The sequence below is a fragment of the Lithobates pipiens genome, unplaced genomic scaffold (genome assembly GCF_037356315.1).
Source record: "Lithobates pipiens isolate NorthernLeopardFrog02 unplaced genomic scaffold, aLitPip1_a1.2 Scaffold_18, whole genome shotgun sequence".
In the NCBI taxonomy this organism is placed as follows: domain Eukaryota; kingdom Metazoa; phylum Chordata; class Amphibia; order Anura; family Ranidae; genus Lithobates; species Lithobates pipiens.
This window is the reverse complement of record NW_027507758.1, coordinates 622,263,824-622,274,885: the sequence shown is the minus strand read 5'-3', so window position 1 is coordinate 622,274,885 and position 11,062 is coordinate 622,263,824. Positions and strand designations below refer to the sequence as shown.

The window sequence follows — 11,062 nt, the reverse complement described above, 5'->3', positions numbered from 1 at the left end:
CCATCTTCCCAACACAAGAAGTCCTGCACTTCCTTATTTAGTCCATGATTTAGTCATGAATAACAGCGGGGCTGAGCCCCACCAGAGGTCAGAGAGTGAGGATGGGGGGAGAACAACCAAGATGAAGACTGGACTGATCCTGAAGACCCCCATCATTGGGTTATTGACTCCTCCCTCATTATCACTTTCTGTTTAAGGTTCCAAAGTCTGAGGATGTTATCACATTATTATCACCATGTAAAAGTCTGTGCTCCAATCAAATCGTCAAATATAAAATGTCCAGCTGGTAGGAAATGGGTGTAAAAAAGAATACATACATACTGTATATATATATATATATATATATATACACACACACACACATACATAAATAATCAGTGGGTAGAATATAGAGAGCAAAGGCCGGACTATGTAATGTACAACATATTTTATAAGATACAGCAGGCAGGACTATATAGTATCAAAATGGTGTAATGTACAAAATAGAATATATAGTGCAGGGGTCAGGACTATTTATTGTGCAATATGAATTATACAGCATAAGACAGGACTCATAATATTGGTATTCAGTAATCAGTGGAAGATTAAAATGTTTACATGAGACAAGTTGCAGGGATCCCACACCGCTGCCTCCCATCTCCTGAGACTGCACTCAGTGACTTGGGTCTGAGACTATACAGACATATCCCTCCACCCGGCACAGCCAGCAAAATGGAAAGCAAGTAAACCTTGGAGAGGCAGGCATAAAAGGCACGTGTCCCGGGTGCCTAGGTCTAGTAATGCTTTTGGTAGAAATTAACATTTTCCTTCCAGCTGAACCCCAGAATCTCCATAAATCCAGTCCAGATACATACATTTTGTCTGCAGCACAGAGAAGGAAGATTATCAGAGAGAAATCCAGGAATACAGGATGGGGAACACAGCTCAGGAAAGTGACCAGGGGATTACAGGCCGATATCACCCAATCCCCGCCCTACTCTGGACCAATCAGTGAGCAGTATGGGTGGAGGAATGTATTTAGTGTTATTGACCCACCTGTGCTGATCTCTGTAGGAGTGTCCTCCTCTATAAATGTCCACGTTATTCCATCCTCCTCCACAGACTGCTGATCATCCCTCACATACCTCTCTTCTTATTATTTACCCTCAACGTTTAAATCAATTGGATCTTTACTCTAAACCAAGAAAATAATAGAAGAGGTCATCGGTAAAACATAAGCTTCAATATTGTGAAAATCACATTTAACTAAATCACTTCAACAATTCAATGTTCTACATGCCACTAACCTTGTAATGGTGAGTGATCTTCCTGCTGGGTTCCCATTACTGGACCCATCTGTAGGAAACACACACACTGACTGAATACATTGTTTCTATGTGTTTATCAGATGATGGGGGATCTAGGTGGAGCCTCCGTACTGCTCTCTCCTTTACAATAAAGTCTCCTCTTACCCGGTGATGTGAGGTGCGGCTGATTGTCCATCATGACGTCCTTGTAGAGATCCTTGTGTCCTTCTAAATACTCCCACTCCTCCATGGAGAAATAGACAGTGACATCCTGACACCTTATAGGAACCTGACACACACAATGATACAGTCACCATCCAGACACATCCCTTGTCTGTTACTGGATAATGTCCCAGAATTCCCGGCACCGCTCACCTCTCCTGTCAGCAGCTCCATCATCTTCTTGGTGACTTCTAGAATCTTCTCCATGTTGTGTCTCTCAGGTTTTAGGGAGTCACATGGAGGCACTGTGATGGTCATATGATCACCTGACTTCACAAGAGGAAATCTCTATCTTGAGGAATCAATAGGAATATCATGTTAGAATCCCAGAATCCTCCTCCTCTCCTGTCAGCTCTGTGTTTTATTAATAGAGATAAGAGTGATGTCATGTGACCTCCCAGAATCCTACTCATCTCTCCGGTCAGCAGGTAGATGATCTCCAGGGTGAGGGTTTTTTTTTTTTTTTTAAAGATTTTTTTATTGCGCACATAAGTATTTTACAAACAATACATCTGACGTGGGTTACATCCAAAACAATGGAGAGAAAAAAAAAAACAACAACCAAGATGCATTAAGAGTAGTAACATTGTACATATCAACCATGGCATATCTAAACCAAATATGTTTCCAACACAGCCATTTTCCCAGGTATGCGCTTTCCTTTTTTTTTTTCTTTTCTTTTTTTAAACCTAAAACTAGTTGAATGCCCCTGAAAAAAAAGACTCCCATCCCAAGGGGTGTCCACCTTCAGTGCCACTTTAGGTAGAATGAAAATAGCCCACCTCTGCTCTTAATGGAAAGAGACTTTCTTCCCTGTCTAAGATACAAGGAGGATTAAATCTATGCAATCAAACGCCCTTTTCTCTCTCTTCCTCCAATGTATTTTTGGAGTCAACCCATCTATACCATACTTTCTTAAACTTCTTGGGGGCACCACTAGCATCATAAGTCATTCTATACATCAACACTTCTGCATTTATTATTTTTATCCACATCCCCAATGTCAACTGCTCATCGTGTATCCATCTCCTGGCAATGAGCTTCCTTACCCTCCAGGGTGAGGTTTAGTATCTTCTCAGTCATGTGACTCTGGTCCTCCTCATTGGTGATCTTTACAGGTCTCCTCCTAGACAGATAACTTTGGGAAATGAAAGTAAGAATTATTTGGATGGTGTTGGTCACACAATAATAGAAAGTGGATGTGAGGGGTTAATAGGAGGGTTGCTGTACATTTAAGAACTACACCAATGGAAACACGTTTAATCTGGACTGTTTAGTGTTTGCTATATCTTGAAGCTCCCGGAACCCACTTGGCCTGCTGGATCAGATATTCCCTTTTCTATGTTGGGATTTCTTCCTTTCTGAGCTAGTTTGCATCTAAAAAAGAACTTCTCCAAAAACAAGTGCTCATTAAGGATGAGCTCAGGCATGTTTGCACAGCCCACGTTTAGAGCCCGCCATGAAGTTGGCGCTGCACTGCGCTAATTTATTTAAAAAGGGAACAAAGTCTTTACCAAGTAACTATAGACCTGTTAGTTTAACTTCTATAGTTGGGAAGATACTGGAGGGATTAATAAAAGACCACATAGACGAGTTCTTGCAGGAAAAACATTTTTTTAAGCAGCAGACAGCATGGATTCATGAAAGACAGAAGTTGTCAGACAAACCTGATTTCTTTTTATGAGGTGGTAAGTAAAACCTTGGACAGAGAGGTGGCGGTGGACGTGGTATACTTGGACAGAGGGGTGGCGGTGGACATGGTATACTTGGACAGAGGGGTGGCGGTGGATGTGGTATACAAGGATTTTGCAAAAGCGTTCGATACAGTTCCGCACACGCGGCTCATGTGTAAGGTAAAGTCTACAGGTTTGGAAATATCAGTTTGTAAATGGATAGAAAACTGGCTAAAAGACAGAATTCAGAGAGTAGTGGTTAATGATTCTTACTCTGAATGGTCTAAGGTTATCAGTGGTGTACCCCAAGGTTCAGTGCTAGGACCCTTACTTTTTAATCTCTTTATAAATGATATTGGGTCTGGGATCAAAAGTAAAATTTCCGTCTTTGCAGATGAGACCAAGCTATGCAGTAGAATAACGTCCTTACAGGATGTCTCCAATTTACAAGCCGACCTCAATGCTCTGTCTAATTGGGCGACTATGTGGCAGATGAGGTTTAATGTTGAGAAATGTAAAGTTATGCACTTGGGGCTAAGAATATGCATGCATCATACATGCTAGGGGGGGGAAGTACAACTGGGGGAATCCATAGTGGAGAAGGATCTGGGGGTTTGGAAGAACATAAGCTCAATAATAACATGCAATGCCAAGCTGCGGTTTCCAAAGCGAGCAAAGTCCTTTCTTGTATTAAGAGAGGTATGGACTCCAGAGAAAGAGATATAATTTTGCCCCTGTACAAATCATTAGTAAGACCTCATCTGGAATATGCAGTTCAGTTTTGGGCACCAGTTCTCAAAAAGGATATCGGGGAACTGGAGAAAGTGCAGAGAAGGGCAACCAAACTGATAAGAGGTATGGAGGAACTCAGCTATGAGGAAAGATTAGAGGAACTGAATTTATTCACTCTTGAGAAGAGGAGATTAAGGGGGGATACGATCAACATGTACAAATATATAAGGGGTCCATATAGTGAACTTGGTGTCGAGTTATTCACTTTACAGTCAACAAAGAGGACAAGGGGACACTCTTTACGTCTAGAGGAAAAGAGATTTCATCTCCAAATACGGAAAACGGAAAATTGTATACTCACCTTCCGTAATTTTCCTTTCCTGACGCATCTTCATGGCAGCACACACTGGGTTGTGACTCCACCCCCACAACCTGACAGGATTGGATTAGCTATAAATTTAAAGGGGAGACCCCCGCTGCATTCTCTGTATATATCATCACAAAGAGTCAGGGAGGGAATCGTGTGCTGCCATGAAGATGCGTCAGGAAAGGAAAATTACGGAAGGTGAGTATACAATTTTCCGTTTTCCTGACGCCTTCATGGCAGCACACACTGGGAAATAACTTGCCAGTCGGGTGGGTGCAAGTAAAAAATAAACTTTAATTCCTTATAACACAGAAGAATTTGCTCTAATGATAGATCTGCCGAAGTCAGTCATGGACAAGTAAGCTGAATCCACTTTGTAATGGGAAATGAAGGTATGCCTGGGAGGATCAAGATGCTGCTCTGCATATCGTCTCCGGAGATACTCTACAATATGCTGCCCAGGAGGTAGCCACTCCCCTTGTAGAATGAGCCCTGATGCCTTCGGGAATTGTCAGTTGCTGGGAGGAATATGCTTTTTTAATGATCCTAACCAGCCAGGATGCGATGGTGCGTGAAGAGGCTGCTTGACCCCGCTTGGAGCCGTGAGGGATGACCAAGAGAGAATCCATCCTTCTGAACGAGGTAGTAGCGGATAAATAATTGATGATGGTTGACTTCACATCCAGAGGGTGCGGATCCCCCTGATCGTTACGGAAGGATGGAAGAATGATATCCTGGTTGTAGTGGAATGGAGTGGCTACTTTGGGTATAAACTGCTCCGAGGGTCTTAGAACCACTTTGTCAGGAAAAATGACTAAATGAGGCTCAGAGATCATTAATGCTTGTATTTCCGATACCCTTCTTGCTGATGTAATTGCAATCAGGAAAGTCAGTTTTAAGGTCAGGTCCCATAGAGAGATTTTTTCAGATGGAATAAATGGAGATGAAGACAGGGCATGAAGAACTACTGATAAATCCCATGACGGAAAAAACGACTTCCTGGGAGGTTTGATTTTCAGATAGGCTCTTAAGAACTGGACAACTAGAGGATGAAAAGGCCCACTTCGTGTCCGTTTTGGCTGATAGGGCAGACACCTGAACCTTGAGGGTACTTGGACTCAGGCCCTTGTTGACCCCTGACTGGAGGAATTCCAGAACGTGAGCAGGCTCTGGAGAAACGCTATTCCATCCTCTCTGTTGAGCCATGGAGCAGAATCTTTCCCAAATTCTAGAATAAATAGAATTGGTCGTGAATTTCCTAGCTTGCATTAGAGTCGATATGACCTCTTGAGAACATCCCTGGGCTCTCAGCCTAGCCCTTTCATTCTCCAGGCCATCAGGTGCAACTTCTCCGGAGCTGGGTGCAGGAACTGACCTTGGGACAAAAGATCCGGAGATACCCGAAGGGGAATAGGAGGTTGAAGGCTGAGTTGGAGAAGTGTCGTGAACCATGGTCTCCTTGGCCACAGTGGTATAACTGCGATCACCGTCGCTGAGGATCTCCGGAGTCTGGATAGAAACCTGGCGATCAATGGAATTGGAGGGAGGAAAAATGTATCCCAGCCTGAAATTCCACGGGTGACTCAGACAGTCCACCCCTTCTGCTGATGGGAATGACCCTCTTGATAGGAACCTGAGGCATTTGGTATTCGCTGGGGTAGCTGCAAGGTCTATCTCCGGCATTCCCCAAAGTTCTGTTAAAAGAGCGAAGGTTCGAGGGTTCAGGGACCACTCGTTGTTGGAAAAAGTCTCTCGACTCAAATAGTCGGCTAACATGTTTTGCACTGCTGGAACATAAACTGCTTTTAGGCTTGAAAGATGTATCTGAGCCCAATCTAAAATGGGTCGAACTTCCTCCATAAGAGTGACGCTCCTGGTACCTCCCTGCCTCTGAATGTAGGCCACTGCCACTTTGTTGTCCATGCGGATAACTACATTCTTGCCTCTTAGGAGTGGTGCAAAGGCTTGCAAGGCTTGGAAAGCCGCTCTGAGTTCCAAGATGTTGGAGACTAAGCCCAAAGTCTGAAAAAGCCACTGCCCCTGGGCTGCCAGGTCTCGAAAATGGGCTCCCCAACCTGTCTGGCAGGAGTCCGAAGTTACCACTTCTGGATCTGGAGGGACTAATCGGCCTGTATTTCCCGAGGTTGCTGTGGTGTGTCCACCACCATATTGACTGCTTCACTATACTGGAGACCAAGATGGTTTGACGCATCGATACTCCATCCCACTGCCTGAGAAACGAGTTCTGGAGAGGTCTCATGTGCCACTGGGACCACTGTATCAGAGGTATTGTTGCTGACATGGACCCCAGTATACTCAGGCAGTCTCTGGCTGGCAACTGGTCTGTTGACAATAGCCTTTGCATTTTCCGTACTAGAGGTCTGACCTTCTCCTGTGGAAGCTGTACCCTGTTTAATTTGGTGTCTAGGTCTGCCCCCAGAAAGACCATCCTCTGTGTAGGTTGCAGACTGCTCTTCCTCCAGTTGACTAACCACCCACATTTTTGGAGGGTCGCAAGGAGAATCTCCCGGTGGAGAGTCAGAGATTCTTGATCCTCCGCTAACAGCAGGATGTCGTCCAGATAGCGGTGGACTCGTAACCCTTTCTCCCTGAGGAAAGCTACTAGTGGCAGCAGAATTTTGGTAAATGTCCTGGGGGCCGAGGAGATGCCGAACGGAAGACACTGAAATTGGAAGTGGTGTTGATTTATGGCGAAGCGTAGGAATTTTTTAAAAAATGGGTGAACTGGCACATGAAGATAGGCGACCAACAAATCTATAGAAAGCATCCAGTCGTTTAGGTTTATTGCTAGGAGAATGGACTGTAAGCTCTCCATTTTGAAGGACTCCACTTGGATGCCTCTGTTGAGTCTCTTGAGGTCCAGTACAGGTCGCAAGTCGCCCGTTTTCTTTTTTTTTTTTTTTTTTTTTGTGAAAGAGGGGAATAGAACCCTCTCCCTTTTTGGTGTGATGGTACTTCTAGGATTGCACCCTTTTGTCTCAGTTCCATGATATATTTCACTAGCAGGTTCCTCTTGGACAATGAAGACGGAAGCCTGGTAGCACGGAAGTAGCTTGGTGGAAGACCGTTCTTGAACTTCCATTTGTGAACAAATTTTATTGTGGAAAGTGTCCATAAGTCTTTTATGTGACTTGCCCAAATTTTGGAAAAGCTTTTCAGCCTGGCGCCCACCTGGGCCGGGTGGGCAGGCAGATCTTCAAAACGATTTTGGCTGATCCCCAGCCGGGTTGGCCTTGGATTTTTGTAATTTGAGAAAGGAGGGTTTTGTGCTCCTTCAGTCCCTTCTAAACTCCCTACCAGGAAGGTAGGATCTGGATTCCCGGTATTTATCTGGTAAATTACGCTTGAAGGCTGGACCTCTGTGTCCTAGGTCTTCTGTCGGAGGGGATCATACCTAACTTCCCTCCGGAAACTTTGGAGATGGCTGAATCTAGTTTGGCACCGAACAGGTTTGAACCATCGTATGGAATCCGACACCAATTCGTTTTAGAGGCTGTGTCCGCTACCCATGGCTTGAGCCATAGAGCTCTTCTTGCTGTCACCGAGGCCAACATTGACCTTGCAGAAGATCTGATAACATCTACCGAGGCCTCTGCCACGAAATCCCCTGCGAGTCTGATCTCCTGCAGGGAAGATATATTATTTTCTCCATCTCAACGCCGTCTCTGAGGTCCTTCTCCACTCCGGATGCCCATCCTGAGATGGCCCTGGCCACTGCCGCTGTAGTAATCGCTGGTCTACAGGCCCCTTGTCACGTACCTTACAGCGGAGTCAGACGGTTCCGGTCTCCACACCCCTGGAGGTGGTAACAGGGAGCGTGAAGACAGCGAAAGGGTGCAGGTGCCTGCAGGTGGAAGTTGAAGACCTGGAGACGCTGGGACCTCACGGAGGAAGAGGTGTTGGTTGATCACGGAGGTAGACAGCGGAGGTTCAGCAGGTATACAGGAAACACTGCGCGTCTGGAACAAGCAAGGTCGGCAACTGGCAGGCAATGCGGTACAGGAACAAGAGGCAGGTGCGTAGTCAAGGACGAGCAAGGGTCTGGTAACGTGCTAGCAATGAGGTACAAAATCAGGAAGCAAACCAAAGTCAAAAGTCCAAGCCGAGGTCAGAGGTAGTCCAGGCGATCAAAACAAGGAGTATCCAAAGGAATGGGTATCAGGAACAAGGTCACAGGAACAAGAGCACAGGAACAATGGTCAGGGTGTCTCAGGAGTAGCTGAAGACGATCCAGCACTGGTATCACGTCAGGATCCTGTTTATATAGGGTGAGATGTGCCCGGATTGGTGGACGTGGCCGTGCGTGCGTAATTACGTACACACGTTTGGTTGGCGCGAGTGCGTCCACGTGTTCGTATTGGCGTGCGTCCGTTCGTACCGGAACTCGCACGCCTCCGACGGGGACACCGCGAATGATCCTTGGGTCGAAAGTGAGCTGCTGCTACATGGGGACGGATCTTCGCATGGTGAGTTCTCTGACACCCCTCCAGCCGTGGAATAAGCTTTTTTTTAACTCCAGATCCATTTTTCGATCCAAAACATCCCGGAAAGAGACCGCATCCTCGATCGGTAAGGTTACGTGACGGGCCAGGCGCATCAATGAAGAGTCAACGACGGGGGCGTTCATTAGGGGTTTCACTTTTGCTTCCTTCAAGGGATACATTTTTGTCAGTCTATTAGAGAGGCTAGCTCTCTTATCTGATCTTTCCCATTCGTCCTTGATGAGGTCCTCAAGTTCCTCAATAAAAGGGAAGGTTTCTGGATCCCTTTTTAAATTCGGAAAATATTTCCGTACCTTCGGAGGATTAGCCGCATCCTCCTGCCAGCCAATTGCCTCCTTAACGAATTTTGCAAAAGGCTCCACCAGGGAAAAGTCAAAGCCGGCTGACATATCCTGACACTAGTCCTCCGAGTAGGATTCTGATGCTTGGGTGATACAGGGTTCTGCAGAGGATGTGCTAGGAACTGCTCTATCCATAGCCAGTGCAGCTGACTCCAGCAATGTTTCCCGTACGGACTCCCTAATGAGATCCGTGGCCATTCTAGCATCTGCTTCTTTTTCTCTAGTGGCCTCACTGAAGCAGGAACGACAAGCAAGCTTGTCTGGCAAAGCCGGGGCACCACATACCCAGCAGGCATTTGGTGCAGGGTGAGCATGGCGACTCTGATAGTGCGAGGGAGGAGATTTCCTACGTCTTGACTGGCTGCGGTGTGAGTGGCTATGCCGTGAATGGCTATGCCTCCGGTGGCGTGAAGGGGATCTCGAGCGGCTTCTACGAGATTTCCTGCTTGAGGTATGGCTGGATCTTCTCCCCTGTCTAGAACTTGCCGTTCTTAACTCAGCTGGGCTGCCGGAATAAAAAAAGGCAGGACTAAGCATCTGGCACTCTTTTGATCTCTATACAAAAGAAAAAAAGAAAATAACTGCGCTAAGGTTAAAAATGTGAATGTGTGAATGTGTGAATGTATAAAGAAAATCCTGTGAGGATATTCAGCTGCGGCTTTCGCTATGTCACATACATGCAAATAAAAACGAAAAAACCCATAAGCCGCGCTAAATAGATACCAAGGCAAATACAACCAACTATTTGTGCAATGATATAAAAGTAAATGTTGAAGTAAATATTAGTAAATACAACCAACTGTTTGTGCAAAATAAACAAATAAATATTAAAACAAATATTGTATGGGGTATAGCAACCCTATATGTGTATATGCATATACGTGATACAGAACATATAAGTATTAGGATTCCTGATCCCAAAAACCCACAAATGCTGATGGGCACATATAATAGGAATCAGTGACACACACCTATTATAAAATATAAACACCCAATGTGTGAACAATGAGTCCGTATAAAAACAAAAAGGGGGGTAACGTAAGGCCCAGTAAGGGTCCTCTGAGTAAACACCACACTCTTCCTGGAAATCCAAATATGGAAGTAGTTGTATTCAATCCACCACCAACACACGATAAGATTTACTGCTTACCAGATATGAATGACCCCCCACTACAGAGGGTCACACGGGGCTTAATAGGAATGGACGTCACTTCCAACCACAAGATAAAGGAGGTTCCTCGATGTCTTCCTGGATTCACTCTTTTAGGAACTCTTGTGAAGAAAACTCACTCCCGGACACTCAACTCAGTAGTCCAAACAGACTCAGAGTCAGGGACATCTGCAGTGTTATCCCTGTGACTTTTACACAGGGATAACACTGCAGATGTCCCTGACTCTGAGTCTGTTTGGACTACTGAGTTGAGTGTCCGGGAGTGAGTTTTCTTCACAAGAGTTCCTAAAAGAGTGAATCCAGGAAGACATCGAGGAACCTCCTTTATCTTGTGGTTGGAAGTGACGTCCATTCCTATTAAGCCCCGTGTGACCCTCTGTAGTGGGGGGTCATTCATATCTGGTAAGCAGTAAATCTTATCGTGTGTTGGTGGTGGATTGAATACAACTACTTCCATATTTGGATTTCCAGGAAGAGTGTGGTGTTTACTCAGAGGACCCTTACTGGGCCTTACGTTACCCCCCTTTTTGTTTTTATACGGACTCATTGTTCACACATTGGGTGTTTATATTTTATAATAGGTGTGTGTCACTGATTCCTATTATATGTGCCCATCAGCATTTGTGGGTTTTTGGGATCAGGAATCCTAATACTTATATGTTCTGTATCACGTATATGCATATACACATATAGGGTTGCTATACCCCATACAATATTTGTATTAATATTTATTTGTTTATTTTGCAC

The 11,062-nt window shown here is 45.1% G+C and overlaps 1 protein-coding gene across 1 annotated transcript; it reads right to left on the bottom strand.

The window, feature by feature from the left end:
• Positions 1-1,315: 1,315 nt before the first annotated feature.
• LOC143989507 (oocyte zinc finger protein XlCOF7.2-like) lies at positions 1,316-1,887 on the bottom strand. The gene is made up of 2 exons (XM_077489647.1): positions 1,662-1,887; positions 1,316-1,575 (listed from the first exon to the last, which is right to left on the bottom strand). The coding sequence occupies exons 1-2, from the start codon at positions 1,764-1,766 to the stop codon at positions 1,384-1,386; spliced, it is 297 nt and encodes a 98-aa protein (XP_077345773.1). The 5' UTR covers positions 1,767-1,887; the 3' UTR covers positions 1,316-1,383.
• Between the last annotated feature and the right edge of the window lie 9,175 nt (positions 1,888-11,062).